This window comes from Equus quagga, chromosome 15 (assembly GCF_021613505.1).
Source record: "Equus quagga isolate Etosha38 chromosome 15, UCLA_HA_Equagga_1.0, whole genome shotgun sequence".
NCBI classification, from domain to species: Eukaryota; Metazoa; Chordata; class Mammalia; order Perissodactyla; family Equidae; genus Equus; species Equus quagga.
Genome location: NC_060281.1, coordinates 91,915,791 through 91,939,868, shown reverse-complemented (window position 1 = coordinate 91,939,868; position 24,078 = coordinate 91,915,791). Strand labels below are relative to the sequence as shown.

General features: G+C 56.3%; 1 protein-coding gene across 1 annotated transcript; it reads left to right on the top strand.

Annotated features, from left to right (window-relative positions):
• Positions 1-1,603: 1,603 nt before the first annotated feature.
• Positions 1,604-23,092, top strand: GGT5 (gamma-glutamyltransferase 5). The gene is made up of 13 exons (XM_046640592.1): positions 1,604-1,729; positions 1,997-2,180; positions 13,975-14,105; positions 14,434-14,529; positions 15,058-15,253; positions 15,886-16,043; positions 16,574-16,720; positions 17,506-17,642; positions 18,015-18,205; positions 18,609-18,715; positions 18,877-18,995; positions 19,136-19,246; positions 21,920-23,092. The coding sequence occupies exons 2-13, from the start codon at positions 2,008-2,010 to the stop codon at positions 22,064-22,066; spliced, it is 1,713 nt and encodes a 570-aa protein (XP_046496548.1). The 5' UTR covers positions 1,604-1,729; positions 1,997-2,007; the 3' UTR covers positions 22,067-23,092.
• Positions 23,093-24,078: the final 986 nt, after the last annotated feature.

Here is a 24,078-nt window from a genome sequence, read left to right as displayed (position 1 = left end):
CCGACCCTGAGGCTCCCTGGGCCCGGGCCGCATGCACCTGGTTACGCAGGCCCCGTAGGGTTCAGCCAAGAGCACCCGCCGGGCTGGGGAAACCGATTTCTCCTCTCCTTCCTCCCCATCGGCTCATGACCCTCACCCCCTGGACAAGGACATTCAAGCCCTTCCTGGCTGGTCCTCCCTGGCCACATCTCTGGCCAGGCAGTCATGATGTCTGTTCCTTTCCTGGGCCTTTGTTCCAGTGGTCCCTGTATCCTGACCTCTGCCTGACCACAATGGCTGGGGAGAGGAGGGGGGACGTCCCACCCCTGAGCCTGCCGACCCCGCTGTCCCTGTCTCCATGCGGGTGGGCTGGCCCTGGCCCAGGAATGCGCTTTGGTTTCTGGTTGCACAATGTCACTGCAGGGGTGGGGGGTGGGTGGGGGCGGGAGGAGGTGCCTGCAGCCTCCCGCCTCAATGGGCAGTTGTGGGAACTGGCCTACGGCAGAGCCCCCCCAGCAGCCTCTCCAGTGCAGGCTGACCGGGGGCTCTGGACTGGGGGCCTGGCAGGCTGTGTGGCTGTGCAGGCACAATCCTCTGTGCCTCAGTTTCTCTGCTGTACCAGGAGGTGTAAAGAGACCTGGGGAGGGTAATGCTTAACTGGAAAGGGCATGGGGAGAGCTTGGGGGGCAGTGGGGGACTGTGTAGGTAGGATGTCAGCCTGCAGTGGGCCCCCATTCCCCCAGCTGCCTCCCAGCTGGGCACCCTGAGGCCTGAGCAGGGCAGGGCCCAGGCCAGTGTCCCCAGGAGAGGAGGCACTGCCATAACAGGAGTAGCACAGATGGATGCCGGAAAGCAGAAACACAGCAAGGGAGGGGCAGAGATGCAGACAGAAGGGCAGCCTCACTCCCTGGAGGCCCACAATGGCATTTCAGGACAGCAGGCCCTGGAGGTGGCCGATCCGGGGGGCACTGGCTGCCAAGGGCTGGACGCATGCCCTGTCCGCACTCCCCACACAAAGAGTCTTACAGTGCCCACGTCAGGTGCTCTTGAGTCAGCCTGCTCCTTGAGCAGACCGGGAAGCCCCCATGTCACCTCCCCTGCCCCCAGGCCAGGCTGCGGCTGAGCTGGGACTTGAACCCAGGTTCTGAGTGACAGCAACTTGGGTCCCCCCTCCCTCTGTCTCTGGCCCATTTAGCCCCACACACCCCTGGTATCCTCTGGCTCTGAGGATGCTGGGATGAGCTGCTGCTAGGCAGGGGCACGCCAAGAGGGGACTAGGGGCCCCGTCCTGGGACCATTGTCCTTCTGAGCTCCAGGGGAGGGGCCAGGCTACCTCAGCTTTGCCGGGAACCGGGGAGTGGCCCTGGGGGCCATGGAGCCCTGCACTCCCGCTCCTCTGGGGCAGCAGACGCCAAGTCTTCAGGCTCGTGGGGATGGGGTAGCCCAGGGCGCCTGTGGCCGGGTGGGCGGGCCAGCAGGCAGGAGGGGTGTTTGCACCATCTTGGCTTGCCGGGGGAACAGTAGTGAGGGAGTTAAAGGCAGGCGGCTGCTTGTTCCTCTCTCCTGTCTGGAAGGAAAACTCCCCTAAACGCCGTGCTGCCTGGCCTCCCGGCAGGGCCGAAAACAAGGGCTGAAGGCTGGAAGCTGGGGCGCGTGACCAGCCTTGCCTCTGTAGAAGCACTCCAGGAGTGCCGCCGCCGTGCCCGCCGTCCCCACGCCCACCGTCCGCCTGGCTGCCCACTGGTCCTCTGTAAACCTGCCTGTCTGCCCATCCATCTGTCATCCCCTTCTTTCCAACTGTCTCCCTGACCGTCCATCTCTTACTATCCCCTCTCCAGCTGTCTGGCTCGTCTGTCAATCTGTTTGTCTGTCTGTCTCTGGCCCCCATCCATTTATCCATCTGTCCAATCATCTGTGAGTCTATCTGCACATCTTCTTGTTCATTCATCCACGCAGCTGTCTGTGCATCTGTCTGCCCACTAGCCCATCTGCCCATCTGCCTCCCCTCTCCCCCCAGGGCACAGAGCCATGGCCCAGGGTCGCAGGGCTACGGTAGGCATGGTCCTGCTGGGGCTGGGGCTGGCCCTGGCCATCATCGTGCCCGCTGTGGTCCTCTCTCGCCACCTCGCCCACTGCGGCCCCCAGGCCTTTGACCACGCTGCGGTCGCCGCTGACTCCAAGGTCTGCTCGGACGTTGGACGGTGAGTGAGAGGTGGGTGGGAGCTGGGTGGTCCTCGGCGGCTGGCCCCTCCCAGAGACTGTGTGACCAGTGGCGGGAGCATGGAGAAGGCACGCATGTGTGCAAGCTGTCATGTGGGGGCCAAGTGGGTTTGGACTCCAGCAAGAAAGCAGCCCCAGGGCCCTCACACAGAGTAGGCAGTGGGTGTGTGCATGTCACAGACGGGGGTTTGGGGTAATGACAGTGTGGGCAGAGGGGAGGTGGTGTGTGAGTCTATTCCCAGCTCCAGGACTCAGGCGGCCCAGAGATGGCACCGTCACAGTGTCACTGGTCTGGCTCAGGCTGACCCCGATGACCAGCACTGGCCCCTTCAGAGAGGCCAGGACAGTTCTCTGGGGCTGGGGTCTTCTCCCAGGGGCATGGGCAAGGGGGCTCAGGGGCTCAGGGGCTCAGGGGCTCCGTATGTGAGTACTGGCCTCCCGGGGTGCACTCAGTGCTGCCCAGGGCCAGCCTCCCACCCTGGCCCCCAGCCCCCACGGCCTCCCCTCCTGGTGTCAGGGCCTCAGTCAGGCCAGCGGTGGGCCCATGAGTGACTTTGATGTTTGGCGGGTGAGTGAGGGGGCAGAGGAGAGCGGCTCCAGCTGGCGTTCCTGACCTTCTTCCAGGAAGCCCAGCCCATGGGAGGCTTCCACTGCCCCTGGGGCAGGACATGGCTGGGTGCCCCTGCTGGGCCTGCCTCCTGCCGTGGTCTGGGCAGCCGTCCCCCTTCCCTGCAGGCTGGGTCTGCTTCCCAGAATATCTGTCTCGTGGCCATTGTCAGGGTCAGAAGTGCTTTGTAAACCGAAGGGGACAGTCCCAGAGCTGGGCAGTGTGGCCAAGTCCCGGCCCAGGCGCCACCACCACCACCGGGTGGGTGGTCTTCTCTGCCTTTCGTCCTGGCTCCACCCCTCCTGTGTGCTTTCTGTTTCATTCATTCACCTTCTCATTCATTACTTTCTTCCTTTGTCTGTCTGTCCTGTCCTTGCCCTACTCCCTCCCACCCTGGTCCTCTGGGCTTTTCTCAGGGCTTTCTGTCCCCTCCCTCAGGGCTCCTTCCAGGATGACAGTGGCTGAGGATGGCAGTTCAGGGACAAGTAGGGACAGGCTGCTTGGTCTCCTCAGAGCTCCCAGGGGTGGAAGGGGAGTAAGCCCCCCATGCTCTGGAGAACAGGCAGAGGCTCTGTGCCCACCTGAACCCATAGCTGCAAAGATGCAAACAGGGCTGGGGCTACGGGGACCAGAGGCCACTGATGGGAAGGCGGCCGCCAGGGGTGGGGGGCTGCTGCCGCGTATCTCGGGGTGGGGGTGGGGGGCGGCTGGGCCTGCTGTGTCTCCCTGAGTCTTTCCGGGGTTGGGGGTTCTCCTTGGCCTTGCCCTGCTGTGCTTGTGAGGGTCCAGGTTGGGGTCTCTGCTCTGAGCCCGTGTTCCCCGAAGCACCCCTAGGTGAGGAGAGCAGATGTGGTTTCTCCCCTGGGTTTTGTGTACTTTCAAACAGCACTCTCCACTTCCTGTTCTTTTTTAGGAAACCAAGAGTGGGAGGGAGCCTGGAGCTGGCCCCAGCAGCTGTGGAACAGGGGTCATGTGACCCTGGCTGGGCTGGGGCCTCTGGCCAAGGCCAAGATGCCTCCCGTGAGGGCCTTGGTCACGCTGCTGCTGTGGGGTCTGATGGGGCTGCCTGCCCGCATCCCGCTCTCCCCTCCTCCCTGCAGCTTCCTCACTGCCTGCTCCCCACCCACAGGGCCTCCAGACGCCCTCTCCTTCTACCCTATCCACCGTGGGTTTCTTCCTTTGGGGCTGGGCCTTCTGCAGCAGCCAGAGCCCCTGGGGAGGGTTCTCAAGGCTTGTGGGAGTGAGGACCCAGTGCCATGTCCAGTGGACATCCAATAGATGCACGGTGACAGTGAGGGCACTCCCCTCTAGACGGTCATCTTCCCGCCGTAGGTCCCCGTGTGTTAGGCCTGTGTGCAGACTGGGTGTTCTGAGGCTCCGAGTAAGTGCTTGTCTCCTAGGGAGATGCCTGAGCTTCAGGGTCAGTGGTGACTCTTAGGCTTTGTGGCATCCGTCTGCTGTGGCCATTCGGAAACACCTGCCCTCCCACAAGACCCTCCGTGGGAGGAGTCTTTGCTCCCCGCTCAATCCAGTGGGATTCCTTGCTCCCTTGATTTATGAGGAAACTAGGCCTGCACAGAAGGGAACTGCCTGGTGTCACGGAGAGAGCACACCCAGCTGGGACTGTCATCCTCAGCTGCCCCTGCAAGGGTGGAAATTCTCCAGACCCCAATGCTTGTCTAGCCCCGAGGCTGGGCCTGTAAAGGTCAGAGCTTTACTGATCAGGCAGGTAGTTGTAGAGGAGGCTGGGGGGGGCCAGGGTGCCCACCCTCTAGGGCTCTGCAGTCTGGGCTGGCCCTGGGCTTCGGAGGTGGGATGAACCCCAAGAGTTGAGTCTTGTCACTGCCCCAGACCCCACCGGGGCTCTGCGGGTTGCACTCTCGGTGCAGAGGAGAGCAGGGACTTTGGGCAAGGTCAAAAACAAGCCTCAGTTTCTCCATCTGTGAAATGGGGCTCATGTCAGCACTCCCCTTGTGAGAGGGCCGTGGAGCTTGCCTGGTACGTAGGGCTCCTGCCCTGGATGGCAATCGTTCTGATCACTGTCTGTTACAGTGGCTTGGACTGCACGTGAGTCAGCATCTCAGGACCGTGATACAATAATAGTGTCTAATACCTAGTCCAGTTCAAATTTTCCCCATTGACCCAGTAATTCTATCACGCCTCTCTCTCTTTCATCTCCCATCTATCTATCATCTATCTATCTATCTACCTACCTATCTATCCATCTATCTATCATCTATCTGTCATCTATCATCTATCTATCTATCTATCTATCTATCTATCTATCTATCTATCTATCATCTCTTCAGATCCAGTATTCAATCAGTGGTTGGCGTGTTTCTTTAGTCTTCTTTAATCTAGAACAATCCCCTGTTTATTGGAAAAAATCAATTGATCTTCTACGACATTAACATTTTTAAAGAAGTCAGTCCAGTGTAGCACAACCGGTCTTCACAATCTTGATTTGTCTGCTTATTTCTTTATGATCAGATTTGGGTTAATCACACTGTAACACAGGCGCTGTTTCGCCCTTCCAGTTGTGTCACATAGGAGGGCACAGACGGCAGGCTCTCACATCATCGGTGATGCTAAGTTGGGTCGCTTCCTACAGGTGCTGTTCCCCTGATCTCTCCACTGGATGGGGTACCATTTTCCCTTTTAAATTAGTAACATATGGTTTGATACTTTGAAACCATGTGAATATCTTTTTCTCAAACAACATTTTACCCCATATTTTAACATCTATTTTGATCCTCGTCTATACAAATAAATTTGTGTTTGCAAAAAGGTGATTTCTAAACCTGTCATTTCTTCAACATTTGTGAGCCAGTATCCTTCTGTGAAGATCCCCTCCCAGCCTGATATTCCTGAGTATCACTATTGACTCATGGATTATTTTAATTCATTATATTACAATCCATCACTTTTATTCTTTTTGTTGCTCGAATTGTCACAGATTTGACAATGACACAGTGGGAGCCCCTTTAAGCCACCAACTATGTTCTTGTACGTGTTGCCATTAGACTTGGAGAATTTTCTAGGCTTCCAGCCCGAGATGTTCCAGGATCTGCTTGCATATCCCCTCATCCAGCCCTGAAATCAGGAATTAAGAGAGAATGGCATTTTAGAAGGCGAGCTCTGGATGCTGGCAGTGCTCGTTACTGCCGGGCTGCCATGCTTACGGGTTGTGTCAGTGCACGGAGCCAGAGGAAACTGCATGAGAGGAATGCCATGAATCGGTGCTGAATCTCCAGTCCAAGTCCACCTGACGGGGGCCTTCCTCCTCCTCTTCCTCTCTCCCAGCGTAGGATCCGAAGGGAACACCTATCAGTCAATCAATGAGCCGCTTCTATTTTTCATACATCCTCTCCATTCTCACCTCTACTCTCCTTTTTTATCCACACAGCAGGCCTCCTCACCCATAATAGCTTTGGCCATTTCTCCCATTTTTTTCAGTTAATTTTCCCCCTTTCCACCAGATGAGATTTTTGTCTACACCGTCATTAAAAGGAAAATTTTCACCAGTTCAGTTAACATATCCATAACGTCCAATTTTATGTGCCATAACACAGGCAAGTTTACTTTTATCAATACCAGGGCCCATAAAGCCAAGAGTTCTTTTTTCACCTGCCATTTGACTGGCCTATAGGTAAAACACAGCAGCCACGTCCTCAAAACAATATCCCCACCCCATTTTTTGTGGTTATAGTTTACCTACATTTTCAGAACAACAGCCATTACATTGCTGTACTGTTTCCATTATAACCATCATTTTTAGCCTTAGTTCTCCAGGTAAATATATATTTAATTCTTACTCCTACTCATTATGTCAAACTCTTTCCAGTTATTTTGGTTGCCTGAAGTTTATTTTTATTAGATTCCACAGGCAGTGTTCCTGGGGAGACATTCACTGCTTTCTTGCCTGTTTGTAACAGTCTGTGGCCCTTGGAGGGGAAGGTCGGTTTAGCTGGGTATACAATCCTTGGCTTGTGTTTTCTTTCCTTGAATGTACTGATTATAACTGCCATTGTCTCTGGTGTAAAACATTGATGTCGAAAGTCTGATGACAGTCTGATTTTCTTTCTCTTGTAAGAGACTTAGTCTTTTTACCTAGATGCCCAAATAATTACTAATTTTTATTAAAGTCCAGTAGGTTTATTAGAATGCATCTCAATGTTGGCTTTTCTGAATGGGTTTTGCCATGCAGTGGGGTGCCCTTTCCATGCAGGGTGTTGAGTTTGTTTTTTGTTTCTAAATCAGAAAAGTTATCTTGAATTGTAGTTTCTATTATTTATTCTCTTCCATAGACTCAACTTTCCTCTCTGGGGCTCCTATTAATGGAATGTTTGATCTTCTTTGCCTATCTTCTATATTGTTATTTTAAAATCTCTCTCTTCGTTTGTTTTTGATTTAAAAAAATTTCCCCCTTTTCATCTTATCTTTCTTTGCAGGTGTCTCTGTAGGCGTTTGCTCTGTGTTCATCCTTGTGTAGTCTTTGCTTCTGAGAATTTTTTCTTTTATGCTCCATTTGGTCCTGAGTTCTATAATCTTGTTTTTTCTGTCTTCATTTTCTCCAACACTTCACTTTAGGGTTTTTCTCATTCTGATGTAGCCTGTTCTTTCATGGCATCTTATATTTTAGCACATTTTGACATATTAAGTTGCAGTTCACGTCTGCTTGTGGGCTTGTCTTTTTGGTGTGCCTTGACGGGGCATCGTTCTGCTCCCTACTATCTTTTATGTTATAACAACTCTGGGTGCAATGTGACTTCAATCCTTTTTATTGTTCATGTTTAAGCAGGATGAATTTTCCTTCCCTTTGGGGATGGAAGTTGCATCAAAACAGCTTTTACAGTTTTGGGTTCTTTAATTCCTTCTATTTTTTTTTAAACTGTTATTTACTTATTTACTTAATTTTGTTTTTTGAGGAAAATTAGCCCTGAGCTAACATCTGCTGCCAATCCTCCTCTTTTTTGCTGAGGAAGACTAGCCCTGGGCTAACATCTGTGCCCATCCTCCTCTACCCTATGTGTGGGACACCTGCCACAGCATGGCCTGACAAGTGGCGTGCAGGTCTGCACCCGGGATCCGAACTGACGAACCCTGAGCCGCTGAAGTGGAATGTGTGAACTTAACCACTGTGCCACCGGGCTGGCCCAATTCTTTCTATTTTTTTCACAAAATGGTTTGAAAATTGTATGGCCTTGTACTTTCTGATATTTGTCTTCTCAGATCGCCTCCAGTACTTTTTAAAAAACTCTAGGTCTTCTTTTCCCTCTGCCCTGTTCCTGGCCTGCTCAGCTTGACTCCCCTCCCGGCAGCTTCACCCCTGTGCCGGCCTCTGCCCTGGAGGATAGCATTAGTTTGGTGACTCTGAGAGTCACCGGACCCAGAACTCTTCAGCACCATCCAGCCTTCCCTGGCCCCTACTTACTCACCTGGCAGCTGGAGACTGCCAAATTCAGGCTGTAAAGCTCAGCTGAGCAAATGTTCTCAGATTGATGGGCCTTGCAGACTTCCCTGTGAGAACCTGTGGGGGGTGTGGGAGTTCACCAGACCTGTTTTTTCCCCTCCCCTTCCTCCCCCACCATGGGGGCGACCAACCCCACAACTTTTGATCTACGGTATTCTCATTACAGTTGGTTCAAAATATTTTCTAGGGGCTGGCCCCATGGCCGAGTGGTTAAGTTCGTGTGCTCTGCTTCGGCAGTCCAGGGTTTCGCTGTTTCGAAGCCTGGGCACAGACGTGGCACTGCTCACCAGGCCATGTTGAGGCGGCATCCCACATGCCACAACTAGAAGGACCTACAACTAAAAAAATACACAACTATGTACCAGGGGGCTTTGGGGAGAAAAAGGAAAAATAAAATCTTAAAAAAATTTTTTTTCCTAATTTCTGTTGTAATGTCTTCTTTGTTTCTTGGGTTATTTAGTAGTTATTTTTCTCAATCTTCAAATGCATGGTGATTTTCCAATTAATTTTTTTTTTTTTTTGAGGAAGATTATGTAGGGGAGGAAGACATTTCCTCTTCCCAAATGTGGGTGTGTCTGGCCGGAGAAGGAATTAAATTCACATGAGACAGAATAGCAAGAGAAAATTAAACAAAGCTTTATGAGGAACCATGGCCCGGGGCCTCTCTTCCCGAAGGAAGAAAGGGCACTGAAGAAGTGGGGTGCACAGAGTAGTTATATACCCCCATACAGGACGTTTCACATGTGATTGAAATGTCCCTCCCACAATAGTCACAAGATTGCCCTGTCGGCACAGTGCTTGATGGACACAGCAGGTAGTGGGTCTGCTACCTTGGTGGGCGTAGCTGGAGGCAAGTCTGTTGTCTGGAGCTGGGCGGTCACAGGTGAGCGCAGCAATCAGTTCCTAGCCTAAGGAAAGATGCTTAATCCTTAAAGAAATGCCAACGTTGGGAGGGGGAGGGAAGTCAGTTACAGGAGGTTACCAGACAAGCACAATAAAATGCAGATTTAAGTCCTTGCCTTTGGTATTGACTAAGAGTTTCTAGAGAGAAGGTCATCTCCTTTCTTCTTCCTGGTACAGAGAGGGAGGCACCTTTACAGATAGAGATTTACCCTACAAATGTAAAGGTGTCCTAACAAAGGGCAAGTTCCATTCCTCAGAGCCTCCTTCCCTGTCCCAGTTTATCAAAAGCAATCAGCCTCAAATAATCCTGATACCAAAGAGACATATCTTGCAGTGGCCAGTTTCAGGTCTCTACAATTAACTCTGAGCTAAATTTGTGCCCGTCTTCCTCCACTTTATATGTGGGACACCCACCACAGCATGGCTTGCCAAGTGGTGCCATGTCCACACCCGGGATCCAAACCGGCAAACCCCAGGCCGCCGAAGTGGAACATGAACTTAACCACTGCACCACCGGGCCAGCCCCTCTAATTAATTTATATGATATCAGTTCTTTGAAACTTGTTGAGATTACTTTAAGGTCCAGCAAATGATTAATTTTTATAATATTCTATGTGTTCTGGAAAAGAATGTGTCCAACTGTGTGATTGTGAGTGATGCGGGCTCGGCGAGCCGAGGAGTCGAAAGAAAGATTTCTTGGACTCTCAAGATCTGGCAATGGTGCTCTTCTATTTAGAGAATAGTACGGAATAGCATGGGGACAGGACCCATGGGCAGTCAGAGCTGCTGCTGCATGGGGACAGGACCCATGGGCAGTCAGAGCTGCTGCTGCTGCCCTGAGTTGAGGGTTAGGGCTAAATTTATAAGGCATGGGTACATGACTTATTTTTACTGGAAAAAGAAAAGATGATGTAAAAAGTCATTAAATGATTTCAATGCAGATGGGGTCTGGTTATTGTGTGGTCATATAACTTTAGATACGAATCTGGTCATATAGATCAGCATGTAGGTGAGGATGCCCTGGGCTTCTCTCCCTGGGGCAGCCCTAATTCATACCATAAAAATCCACCGGGGGTCGTATAGTTTGGCATGTAGGCCAGGTCACCTTGGGCTTGTCTACCTGGGGCAGCCTTAATCCACATCATGAGCACAGAGATCTACACGTGTGAGTTCAGTCAGTTTCTTACGAAGGTGTCGCTCAAATCTCCCACAGCCCCGCTGACTTCTTCCGCTTGTTCTCTCAGCCGCTGAGAGGCGTGTCACAGTCTCCCACTATGTATATTCGTCTATTCCTTCTCTTTGTTCTGCAAATTTTTGCCTTTTATAATTTAAAACTAAGTGCACACACATTTTGAGTTTTATATCTTCCTGTTGAATTGAGCTTTTTGTAATAACAGTGTCCCTCATTATGTCTAATGACAATTTTCTTGTTAAAAGTCTACGTGGTCTGAAATTAATATAGTTATACAAACTTGGTTAGCGTCTGCATGATACATTTTTTTTTTTGTCATTTTATCTCCATGTCTGTTCATCTATTTTCTGTATGTTCTATTCTTTTCTCTCAGCACTCAAATTTGGATATTTTGTAATGAATTAATTTTTTTCCCTTTGTGTCTAATCTGTTGTTAATCTGCTGTCAGCACTGAGCTCCTAATTCTATGTTTTATAGTTGCCAGTTCTCTGGTGAAATTCTTTTTTTTTCTTTTTTTTAAGATTGGCGCCTGAGCTAACAACTGTTGCCAATCTTTTTTTTTTTCTTTCTGCTTTTTCTCCCCAAATCCCTCCAGTACATAGTTGTGTATTTTAGTTGTGGGCCCCTCTGGGTGTGCCATGTGGGATGCCGCCTCAGTGTGGCCTGATGAGTGATGCCATGTCCGTGCCCAGGATCCGAACCAGCGAAACCCTGGGCCTCTGAAGCAGAGCGCGGGAACTCAACCACCCGGCCACGGGGCCAGCCCCCTCTGGTGAAATTCTTAATCTTGTCTTTTATACCCTTGAAGGTAATTATTTAAAGCCTGTGGTCTGACAGTTTCATCATTTGGAGACCCCACAGGTTTTTTTCTTCGTCATTGTCTAAGCTTTTTCTGGGCTCTGTTTGTGCTGCCTCAATTCCTCATTTGCTTGGTTATTTTTAATTTAGCACTGGAAAGTGTTATAAAAATTGTTATTCAAAATAAGTTTTAGAAATAATTTGAGGCCTAGGACACCAGCAATCTGGGGGCACCTTCATCCAGTCTGAGTGACTGAGATGGTCTGAAGCCAGGCCGCTGGGCCTGTCAGGGCTGGTCTGTTTCCAGTTTACTGTCACTCCCAGAGTGAGGACCCGTCTCCAAGTGTGGTTCGCCCGCACGCGCAGCCCCCAGCCACACGAGGGTGTCAGAAGCCCTGCGTGGCCTCTCAGCCACCTCTTCCTGGACCAGCAGTCATCTGGAGGAAGGCAGCTCCCGAGGCCGGGCTCACCTCTCTTCCAGGCCTGTAGTCCTTCCAGCCTCTGAGGCCTGTCAGCAGAGGCCTCCCACCCATCTGGCTTTGCTGGTTGGCTGTGGGATGTTCCGTCTGAGTTATTTCATCTCCGATTACCGGAATATCTGATTTACACTTTAGATTATTTTGTTAAACTATAAGAGAGCAAGGCAGATGCAAGGGGCCGGGTGGGAGCTCATTGCAATAACCCGGTGAGAGATGCAAGTGGCGTGGACCAGGGTAGTGGTGGTGGAGTGATGAGAAGGGACCAGAACCTGGGTATCTTTTGGAGGTAAGGAACTGGCAGGATTTGCTGGTGGACTGCACGTAGGGATGAGGGAAAATGACCAATCAAGGAGGACTCCAAGGTTTACGGCCTGAGCGAGGAGTGAGTGGTTGCATCCTTTTCTGATAGTGAACGCTAGGAGAGGAGCGGTGGGAGGGCAGCTTAGGTCAAGTTAAGAGTGAAATGCCTCTTACACATGCGGGGGCGGTATCCTGTGGATGGCTGAGTCTAAGTGTCTGGAGTTTGGGGGAGAGGACTGGGCTGAGGATAAAACTTGGGGGTCAGCAGCTAGAGGTTGCGCGTTCAGCCCTGAGCCTGGACCAGCTCGTCCAGAGGGTACAGATGCACAAGGACCAAGGACTGAGGCCAGCGCCCCCAGCATCATGAGGTCGGGGTGGTGGGAAGCAAACCAGAGCTTGTGGCAGGGCGGTTTCCTGGAAGCTGAGAGCCGAAAGCACTTCAGGGGAGGGAGCAACAGGTCAGGAGAGATGAGGCCTTTGTTTTGGATGGAAATTGAAAAAAAAAATTTTTCCAGTTTGTCTTTTGACCTTGTTTATGGTGTTCTATCCTTACTAAAATTTGTGTTTCTCGGGGGGCCGGCCCAGTGGCGCAGCGGTTAAGTTAGCATGTTCTACTTCAGCAGCCCAGGGTTCACAGGTTCAGATCCTGGGCGTGGACCTATCGCCGCTCATCAAGCCACACTGTGGTGGTGTCCCATATGAAAAAAAATAGAGGAAGACTGGCACAGATGTTAGCTCAGCAACAATCTTCCTCACACATACACACAAACACACACAAAATTTAAAAATTAGGGGCCGGCTCCGTGGCCGAGTGGTTAAGTTTGCATGCTCTGCTGCGGGGGCCCAGGGTTCGGATCCTGGGCGCGGACATGGCACCGCTCATCAGGCCACGTTGAGGTGGCATCCCACATCCCACAACTAGAAGGACATGCAACTAAGATATACAACTGTGTATGGGGGCGCTTTGGGGAGATAAAAGCAGAAAAAAGAAAATTAAAAAAAATTTGTGTTTCTCTGTGCCTGAGCGTAGCAGGCTTATTCTCACATGCTTCCAGCTTCGTGCCCACTTTCCCATCCCAAGATTATGTGTATCCGTGTAGCACCTGTGTGTGCCCATGTGTGGGCTGGGAGCAGGGACACGGGCTTGGGGGAGGGTGTGAGTCCAGGATGGAGTGGTCAGGCCAAGGTGCCCAAGCTGAGAGAGGGTGCTGGGCCCAGATGTCCCACGGGGTGTGGGAGGGGGACCCAGGTCCACTCCCTCTCTGGGCCTTGGTTTCCCCATCTGTAACTGGGGTTAAAATGCTGGCTTCCTTGAGGTGCTGCGGAGGATTCCTGGGTGTGAGGGAAGAGGCAGCCCCTGGTAAGCTGTGCAGGCCTATGCTCCAGGGATGGGGTCATTTCTGTGACATAGGCCAGTCTGACCAGCACCTCAGAGCTGAAGGACCCACCCCTCACCGCCCATGGACAGATGGGGAAACTGAGGCCAGACAGGCTTCCCATAGACATTGGGCCCCAGGAGAAGCTGTGGGGCCCATCAGCCCAAGCCCCGGTGGCAGAGCAGGATCCTGGGGTCACTTGAAAAAGTCTAATCTTGAAGGGGTTTGGGCCTGTGTGTCCCCAGTGAGATGAGGAGTGGAGGCTGCCCAGGGCGGGCTTCTGGGACTGTTGGGAGGGACCAAGGGGCTGGCTCCGGCGTGGTTCTGCCTGTTGCAAATGAGCCAGTGCTGCCGAAGGACCTAGGGAGTAACGGCAGCAGAAGCATTTTACAAACTGAGAAGTGCCTTATATTTGGCAAGGGGCAGTGTAAATGGCATCATAATTTGCAATCTGTAAAGTGTGTGGACCTGTGAGCAGTTGCACCTGAGAGGGCAGCTGGATGTGATCTCTGACCTAACCTGGGGTTTGGTGGCAGCAGATGGGCCACCCACATGTCACCATTCCCTGGCGAATGGTAGCTGAGCAAGCCGAGGTGGGGATGCCGGGGTAGGGGAGCCAGGCCATTTACTCTGCCCATGTTCCCTAGCGCCATCCTCCAGCAGAACGGCTCGGCCATGGATGCCACCATCGCAGCTCTGGTCTGCACAGGTGTCGTCAACCCCCAGAGCATGGGCCTGGGTGGAGGGGTCATCTTCACCATCTACAATGCGACCACAGGTGAGCCCATATGGGACCCCCATAGGAGGGTGGGCTTGTCCACAGGCACTAACGGCGAGGTGCTTGTGAACATCCTGAGTGTGCTGCCAGGCCTGTCCTGTCCTGTCCGCCCAGGGGGCCTCTCGGTGCCCCTCCCCCCACCTCATCTGTGCAAAGCCTTCCTGGCAGGTCCCATGCCAAGTCCTAGCCCAGAGGCCAGTTCACAGTGCAGAGTGGGAAGGGAGACCCAGAGCAGGGCCAGGGCCATCTGAGGGGCCCAGGCGGTGGGGCGAGGCCCGGCAGCCGCAGGAGTGCCCCTGACCACTGGCACGCCCTGCCCTGGCTCCAGGGAAGGTGGAGGTCATCAATGCCAGGGAGACAGTGCCTGCCAGACACGTCCCGGATCTGCTGGACCAGTGTGAGCAGGCCCAGCCACTGGGCACAGGTGAATCCCTGGGCGGGGCCACCTGCTCCCACTCCACCAGGCCATTGGGGCTGACCAGAACAGCCCCCTGAAGGGGCAGCATGCTTCATGCACAGGCTGTGACACCGTGACACCGAAGGACAGCAGCTAGGGGTGTGGAGCCCCCACAGGTCCTGACCCACTGGGGTGGGGGAGTTTTCCTGGGGGAGGGGTGATCCAAGCAGGGGACCCATCCCAGGCAAAGGTCTGGACGGTTCAGTGGAGGTGGGTTGGTGGGGGGTGCGTGGGAGGTCTTGGGGCCAGTGTGTGCTAGGCCCTGGGGCCTTGGCTGTGGACTTTGTATGGAGGGCACTGGGGAGCCAAGGTGGGTTTGAGCAGGGAGGGATGTGGGCAGGCCTGGCCTCGTGAATGCTCACTCTGGCTGCCATGGCTGGGGGGGGGCGGTTATGGGGGTGATGGAGAGCCCCTGGGGCAGGTTTGGGAGCCACGGGGCTGGGGGCAGGGTGGGGGTAGTGGGGGGCCAGGGCATGATGCCGTGGTGCTGTGCAGGGGCCCAGTGGATTGGGGTGCCTGGGGAGCTCCGTGGCTACGCCGAGGCCCACCGCCGCCACGGCCGCCTGGCGTGGGCGCAGCTGTTCCAGCCCACCATCGCGCTGCTCCGAGGGGGCTACCGCCTCCCCCCTGTCCTCGGTCAGTTCCTCAACCACAGCCTCCTGCGGCCTTCCTTGAATGCCTCGTCCCTGAGGTGAGCACCGCCCGGGGGGACCCGGGGCCCCTCCTCTGCTCCTGGGGTCAGGCCGCGACCTGTTTGAGCCGGGCCCCATCCCAGCCCCTCCTCACACCAGAGGGTTGACCTCATGGGGGTACCGGGGGGCTTGGATGGCCAGTACCTTGCTGTCTCAGTTTGTAGACCTTTGGGCTCTGCATGGCAGAACCTAATCGGAGGGGCTCAGGCCAGAGGGAGTTTAGGCCTAGTGATGGGTCTCCCAGGGCATGGATTTGGGCTCCGCTACTGTCCTCTGGCCCTGCCCTCCTTCTCACTCTCTCTGGGTTGGCAGGAGGGCTTCGGCCGCCCCCTTGCCTGCCCTGCCAGCCCACTGACCAGGTCCTCGCAGGAGTGTAGGGAGGACGGACCCCAGGTGGATGCAGGCCCGACAGGGGAGCACGCCTTCCTGGGCCAGGGTGAGGAGTGAGGAGAGAGGCGTCAGCCCCCTCCAGTCCTAGAGAACTGGCCCCCTGATGTCCATGCCAGCCCCTCAGGACCCCAGACCAGGACTGCCTCCCTGTAGTGTCCCAAGGCCGGCACGAGAGCCCCTGCAGCACTGTGGCTGCCCTCTGGGACTGGGCCCCACCCTGAGGCTGCTCCCCAAACCCCAGGCAGCTCTTCTTCAACGGGACAGAGCCGCTGAGGCCTCAGGACCCATTCCCGTGGCCCACGCTGGCTGCCACCCTGGAGACTGTGGCCACGGAGGGCGCAGAGGTCTTCTACACGGGGAGGCTGGGCCAGACGCTGCTGGAGGACATTGCCAAGGAAGGTCAGCAGCGCTGAGGTCCCAAAGTCCCCGGCCCTGCCAGAGAAAGATCCGGCTTCTGGGTGCTGGGACGGGGCAGGCCCTTCCCGAGGCCCCACAGGAGTTCCGGCTGCTCCCAGGGCTTGGAGAGGCCATGTGCCCGGTCCTGCCCACTGCTGGCCTCAGGGACCCTGTGGTCAAGGCCCTCAAGGAGCAGAGTCCCCCGTTAGGAGAGTTAGCAGTGGCCATGGTGTCCCCAGTGGGCTCCTGGGCCTGGAGCTGGCCCCCCTCATGGTCTCTTGGAGGCCAGCTCGCCTCTCCCACCTCCCCCTCCTCCCCCTCCCAACCTGCCTGCCTCTGGCCTCTGTCCACCCATCCCCCATTGGGCTCTAGGGTCCAGCCCTGAGGCCACTGCCCACAGACCCGCCATCACCCCTCTAGGTCTAGAAGGCTAGGGACAAGGGGAGCCCCACTGTGTGACCTGGGGTTGGTGGCAGTCACTCTCTGCCTCATTTTTCCCATCTGTACATGGAGCCCCCTCTGTCTCACCCCAGGCAGCTGGCTGACCCTGCAGGACCTGGCGTCGTTTCGGCCGGAGGTGGTGGACGCCCTGGCGGTGCCCCTGGGAGACTACACCCTGTACTCACCACCACCGCCTGCAGGGGGCGCCATTCTCAGCTTCATCCTCAATGTGCTCAAAGGTGATGCCCCCAGGCCTCCCGCCCAGAGCCCTGCCTCGCTGGGAAGCTAGACTCCAGGCCCAGCGGGGGCTTTGGAAGCCATTGCTTTTTCCAGCTCAGACGAATGACACGGAAGACAGGGCTGTGGAAATGGGGCAAGATGGTGTGTTCTAGAGGCGGCCTCTGGCAAGGCCCACACTACGGGCTTTGCTGAAGGGTCTGAGTCCTCCCCTGAAGCTGACCCAGTGCAGGGGCACAGGAGCAGGCGGGCTATGTAGGTAGTGAGCTGCCCGGTGAGTGTGTGCAGGGGGCTGAGGCCTGGCCCCACCCATCGCAGCCTACAGGGTGGTGAGGGGGCTCCTAGCAGTCCTGTGGCCGCCGTACAAATGACCACAAACTTAGTGGCTTCAAACAACAGAAATTTATTCTCTCACAGTCCTGGAGGCCGCAAGTCCAAAATGGAGGTGTTGGCTGGGCCACGTTCCCCCCGGGCTCTGGGGGCGAATCTGTTCCTCCTCCTCCAGCTTCTGGAGGCTGCCGGCACACCCAGGCCTGTGGCCAGCTCGCCAGCCTCCCCTCCGTGCCCACATTGCCTCCTCCTCTTGTCTGAGTGTCTGTCTTCTAAGGACACACACGATTACGTTTAGAGCTCGCCCAGATAACCTGCTCCTCTCAACAGCCTTAACTTAAGCACACATTTTGCCGTAGAAGATAGTCTTCCCAGGTCCTGGGGATCAGGATGTGGACCGATCTTTTTGTTGGGGGGGCTAATATTCAACCCCCACCTGCGCTCACTCCCTCCCTAGGGTTCAACTTCTCGGCAGAGTCAGTGGCCCGGCCCGAGGGGAGCGTGAACTTGTACCATCACCTCGTGGAGACCCTCAAGTTTGCCGGGGGGCAGAGGTGGCGGCTGTGGGACCCTCGAAGCCACCCGGAGCTCCAGGTGAGGTAGCCTGGGCTGGCGGAGAGCCGCCTTCCCCGCCCCGGGACTGGGCGTGAGGGGAGCATCAGGCCAGGTGCTCTGTGGATCCCGAGAGCCTGGCCAGGTGGCATTGGAGGGTGTATGTGTGGTTGGTGCCAGAGCTGGACAGCCTGGCAGTGGCCCAGGGCAGGGAGGGTGCAGCGGGTCTGGGGACTGGAAGGGGCCCCTGAATGGCTAGTATTGGGGGCAGTGGCGTCTCAGAGGACCTGGAGGGTGGGCAGGGTCTGGGCTGCAGGGAGGACAGACTGGAGAGGGTCCCCCAGGGGGTCCTCTGCTCCATGGGCCCTCCATCTTGGCTTCTCGCTGACCCTGCCACCTGCCCACCCGCCCCAGAATGCCTCCCAGGTCCTGCTGGGGGAGGCTCTGGCAAAGCACGTCCGCCAGCAGATCGACGCCCGGGGGGACCACCAGCTCAGCCACTACAGCCTGGCCGGGGCCTCGGGCTACAGGATGGGCACAGCCCACGTGTCTGTGCTGGCAGAGGATGGTAGTGCTGTGGCCGCCACCAGCACCATCAACACGCCGTGCGTGAGGCCCAGGGGCGAGCAGGCAGGCCCCACTTCTTTGCTCCCTAGACCTCAGCCCCGGCCTCCCCTGCTTGTCTCCATTGCGGCAGCACTTTGAGTTTGCCTATTTCTTCTATCAAAAGGGGTCCTACACCCCTGACACTTCTGGCTGAAAAGGTTGTTGATGGGGTGGCCCTGAGCCAGGACCCGCCTGGGGATGGCCCTTACCCAGAAGGACGCCCTGAGGGTGGGCACTGGTGGATATTTGGGGACAGTGCCAAGGAGAAAATAGCGGCTCCAGCATGCTGGAGGGCAGCTGCTAAAACGGGGGCCTCCTGGAAGGCTGGCGAGCCAGCATCCATGCTGGGGGTGCGAGGTGGGGCGTGCGGCCCGAGCCCAGGCTCTGCTTCCCCATCTGCAGCTTCGGAGCGATGGTATACTCACCGCGCACAGGGATTCTCCTTAACAATGAGCTCCTGGACCTTTGCTGGAGGCGCCTGACGGGCTCCAGTATCACCCCCCGACCCGGTGAGTGTGGGGACCCCATTGGCGAGAGGAGGGAAGGGCGCAGCTGCCCGCCTCGCCCAGCCACGGTGAATGGAGACGGGGGGCGTGGGGGGGAGTGGAGGCTGTCCTGGAGGGCACTGGCTTGGAAGCCAGGATGCGAATGACAGTTGTCTGGCCTCCAGTTGCAGGTGAGCGGCCCCCATCATCCATGGTACCCTCCATCTTGGTCAACGCAGCTCAGGGGTCAAAGCTGGTGATTGGCGGGGCTGGGGGGGAGCTCATCATCTCTGCTGTGGTCCAGGTGAGTCTGGGGGCTCCTGGCTGGCATGTCCCGTCTCTGGGAGGCCCTGTTGTCCTGCTCTCCCCTGGGGGAAGGGAGGGATTGGTGTGGGGGGCCGGTGCCGCCTCCCTCCCTCACTGTGGCCTCCTTCTCTCCACCAGGCCATTGTGAACAAGCTGTGGCTTGGCTTTGACCTGGAAGCAGCCATCGCAGCCCCGATCCTGCACGTCAACAGCCAGGGCCAGGTGGACTACGAGCCCAGTTTCAGCCAGGTGAGGCCGCAGCCCAAGCCGCCAGTGCACGCTGCTCGAAGCCCCTTCCCCGGGGATGAGCTCAGCTGCTGTCTCGGGCCGGGCACACTTGAGCTTTGGGTGCCATCTGGAGTTGAGAACGCAGTGGCCAAGGCACCAGGCCAGTCTTGTGGCCGCCGAGGCAGAGAACAGAGTGCAGTGCGAGCTTCTCCCAGGCGAGCCCTTGTCCTGCTCTGTCTGGGCCACTCTCTCCGGAAGCTCGTTCTCCTGCTGTGGCCTCTCAAGCTCTTGCGTGTAGTGATGTGTTTCCTCGTGTGATTTGCAGCTTTTACTTGTGAGTTTATTTGTAAGACTGTATCATTCCTGTGAGAGTCCATGGAGGAATTTCCTTCCAGGGCACTGGCGGTCGCATTGGTGCTGAGGTTTTTTAATTTTATTTTTATTATTTTTTAATAGATTTATTTCTATTTTAATTTTTTTAATACTTTTTTTTTGAGGAAGATTAGCCCTGAGCTAACATCTGCTGCCACTCCTCCTCTTTTTGTTGAGGAAGACTGGCCCTAAGCTAACATCCGTGCCCATCTTCCTCTACTTTATATGTGGGACACCTACCACAGCATGGCTTGACAAGCGGTGCCATGTCTGCACCTGGGATCCGAACCGGCCAACCCCAAGACACCAAAGCAGAGTGTGTGAACTTAACCACTGTGCCACCAGGCTGGCCCCTGGTGCTGGTTCTTCGGAACATTTCTTGGTTCCCCGACACGAGCAGGCCAGGGGAGCTGAATTCTCTCATGAGACTCCCTGCCCTCAAGCCCCCAGCAGACGGTCAGCGTCCTCAGAGCTCTCTGGGCTGGTGGATGCCCTTCACTAGAACCTAATTTAAAAGACTGGCAGCTTTTCAAGGCTCCACGCTTCATGCCTGGGGTCAGTCCAAGCTGCTGGGGCTCGTAGTCCTCCAAGCCGCTTTCCTGTGATGAGCGTGTCTTGGTCTCAGGGCCACCTCCACAGCCCTTAGAACTCTGAAAGCCATAGAGTGGGGTTTTGATTCCAAGGGGGTGTGTAGTCCCCGAGAACCTCAGTCTGTGGGCCTGGCGACAAAGGGCGTCAGCTCGTCAGCTCAAACTCTCGGAGCCCGAGGCCCTCCCTCTCGTTAGGCTCCTCCCTGTGGAGGATGTTGAGTGCTCCCTCAGGCCTCATCCTCTCATGCCCTTCCCCTTGACCTTGGCTGAAGCTCCTTACTCTGTGAGCATCGTTCTCCAAGGAACTTAGATTCTGGGAATTCAGAAATGATAGCCTGGAATCCGTCGACCTGCGAGCCCAAGATCCTCGGAGAGTTAGAGTGTTGGCCTTGCAGGTCTAGGGCATTCCATGGAGAAAATCCTAGACTCTGGGTGGAGACCTTGAGTCTCCAAGGGCTTTCACACCCACCAAGGCCCAGGGACTGAGGCCAGAGGGGCCTTCATTCCTCGGGGCCTTAGAGTTTGGCCACTAGAACCTAGGAACAGAGTCTCCAAGCACTGAGGGCCCTGTTGTGGCCTTGGCTATGAGGACCTTGGCCTTCAAATCTAAGGACATTGGGCAATTAGTGCGTCAGGCAGAGAAACTTGTAACTCAAGGGCGTAGCGCTCCAGAGACCTCGCCTCACCAGTGGCTCAGGGCGCACGTCTCACCAGGTGACCTCAGGTTGGAGGCCCTGGTCCTGGGGACTACAGAGCACTAGGGTCTTTGTTCCTGGAGGTCTCTGGAATCTAGGGCCCTGGTGGGCTAAGGTCCTTGGCCTGTTAGTCCAAAATGGTAACTGGAAACAAGGGACCCCAGTAGCACAGGTGCCCACACTCCAGGATTTGTGCCCCTTACAAACGTGTGGCAAGTATGTGACGGCCACAACCCCAAGGCAAGGTACCTAGTGTCTTAGAAACCGACACCTGGGGCCCTGATGCCCTAAATCCCACACACGCAGCGTCGCAGATCTGAGCCTTTAGGGCCCTGTGCTCTGAGCACCTCCGTGGGGGACCACTGGTGCCTTTAGCCTGGGGGTCAATGTCCCTGGACTTGTGGATGTTCAGAGAAAATGGCATCTGAAGCTTCAGGTCCTTCTTCCAGCTGGTTCCTCAACCCATGGGGCCCTAAGCTTGTGAGGCCTCCGGCCGCCAGGAGTTTGACTACCGCCTTCCTGGGTTCTATGATCTCCAGTCTGCTCATGCAGGTGTTGAGATGGAAGGTCCTATGCAGCCCGACAGTGCTGGCACCAGGACCTCTTCTCCTCCGTGTCCCGAGGCCCCTGGGCACCCCAGACGCTGAGGCGGGGAGCGAGATCTCAAGTTGGGCAGGTCCTATGCCTGGAGGACCCAGGACTCCACCTTCTAGAAGGCTTAGCTTTCAAGGTCCTCAAAATTAGAGACCTCTCAGCCTAAGTCCCTAGCAGCCACCTTCTGCATCGAAGGCCCCAGATTCCTCAGATGTTGCCCCTGGGGCCCCTGGTGTCCTTGGATCCAGGACAGAAAGAAACTTGAGCCTCGTGCTCCTTCGGGCCTGAGTGTTGTCCTCCCCGCCACGTGCCTGGAGCCAGGCTTCCCCACTAGCCTGAGGAGTGGGAGGCCACAGGGTTCTTAGGTCCCTGCCTGGGCCCTGTCCCTCCAGGGGCGGGTCTGTGCTGCCCTCACCTGTGCACCCGCCTTCTCTCCTCTCCAGGAGGTGCGGAAGGGGCTTCAGGACCGGGGCCAGAGCCAGAGCAGGAGGCCCTTTTTCCTGAACGTGGTCCAGGCTGTGTCCCAGGACGGCGCCTGTGTGTATGCCGCGTCGGACCCGAGGAAGGGGGGGAAGGCCTCGGGCTACTGACGAGGCTGCCCCTGAGAGCCAGGGTCCGGGTGCCATCGGTGTCCAGGCTGGCCTTGGCCATGAGACCGAGAGCTCCAGTGGGATCTGGACTGAGGGATCAGCCTGGGGCTGCAAGCGGTGGGGACAGCATGGCAGATGGAGGACCATGGGGGCTCATGCCCTGCCTGCCCTGCGCTGGCCCCTCCAGCCTTCCCCAGGCCTCTCACTCAGGACTGTGGCCCACCCCCATCTGTATATCTTGCAGTCCAAGATTAAAGAGGAGGCCGGACATGAGCTGATTTGGGGTCGAGGTAGGGAAGGGGACCCTCAGTACACACATTGAGCTCCTACAGTCCTCTGCTACATACCACCGTGGAGGTGGGGAAACCGAGGCTCAGAGAGGGGCCGGGCCGCCCCTGGACAGGGGCATGCACCCCCCGTCCCCCACTTGCTGGGGCTCCACAGCATGGCTGCCTGCGACCCGCCTATGGTGGGAAGGGACGTGGCCTGGGGGTGCCAGCCTCTGCCTCTTGTCGAGGCCCAATCTCTGGATCTTGTCCTCCGTGCCAGGGGAAGCTTGGATGAAGCAAAACCTGAGAGCCCACCTGGCCCCAGCCACAACAGCCCATTTCTCACCCTTGGCACTGTTGGCATTCTTTCTGGGGGGCTGTCTCCACACGGTAGGATGTTGAGAAGCCTGCCTGTCCTCCACCTGCTGGACGCGGCAGCAACCCCCCCACAGACAGTTGTGATGCCACCAGATCACCCCGTGAGACACTGCTCTGGACCCAGGAGCCCCCAGCTGCTGTGAAGGGCTTTCCTGCTGCTGGACAGGCTGCCCGCCCTGGGAGCACCTCACTGGACTGACCTGGGCGACCTGCCCCGCGACAGTTGCTGGGAGCCTGGAGTGTTTCTGTTTCACCCCAAACATCCCACATGCCGATGCTCTGCTCCTGAGCTGTCGCTCCCACTCTGCCCTGGAGGCCACCAAGCAGGGTGGGCGGTGTTAGTTCCCTGTGGCTGCTGAGACCAAGTACCGCAGACCGAGCGCCTTAAAACACCAGGAGCCCCTCCTCTCACAGGCCGGGCGGGAGTCTGATCAGTGTTGGCGGCTGAAGCCAAGGTGCGGGCAGGGCCGCGTTCCCCATGGGGTTTCAGGGGGACTTCCCGCCTCTCCCGGCTGGTGGCCGCATCGCTGCCACCACCCCCCCCACCCTCCCCCGTGGTCGCACGGCCTTCTCCTCCATGTGCGTGAAGTCTCCCTCTGCTTCGGCAGGTCTGGGTGGAGGAGGCACCCTCAGAAAGTGTGTAAGGACACTTGTAGGCATATAAGGCCTGCCCGGATAATCCAGGGCGATCTCCCATCTCAAGACCCTTAGTTGAATCTCAAAGTCACTTTCACCATATTATTCACTGGCTCCAGGGATCAGGATGTGGACATATTTAGGGACAGTAACTTAGTCTCCTGTACATGGGGAGGGGGTCTGGATGGCGCAAATCCCTTATCTGGGCTTAACTGGGGAGGTGGACGGGACATTTGGACACACTCCAGGATGTCTGGGCACAAAGGCTGGCTCCCTTTGAGATGGGGGGTTGTCCCTCCATCATTGCTGTGCTCCCCTGTGAACCCTGGGGCTGAAGACACTCCAGGGGGTCTGGTTTGGGAGGGAGCGGGGAGCAGACTTCCAGAAAGGGCAGGTCTGATTCAGGGGTCAGGGACGCAGGAAAAGTGGGCTTAGACAGAAGCAGGAGTGGGGGGCTTCGGGCCTAGTAGGATCCAGAGGGTGACCCGGTCCTGTCAGGACCCTCCACAGGGTGGCCTCACCATCCCGAGGGCTCTAGCATATTGACTGAATTTCACAGCCAGCAGGAGTGACAGAGCTTCTCCCTTCAGCTCCCCTCCCCGGCTCCCTGCAGTTTAACGAGAGTCCCAGGCCCAGCTTTTGTGGACCCAGCGGATCCCTCCCTGAGCAATCTGTGTGGCTGGCATGGGGCAGGGGGGCTGATTGGCTTAGGTCCATGGGGCCCACCCT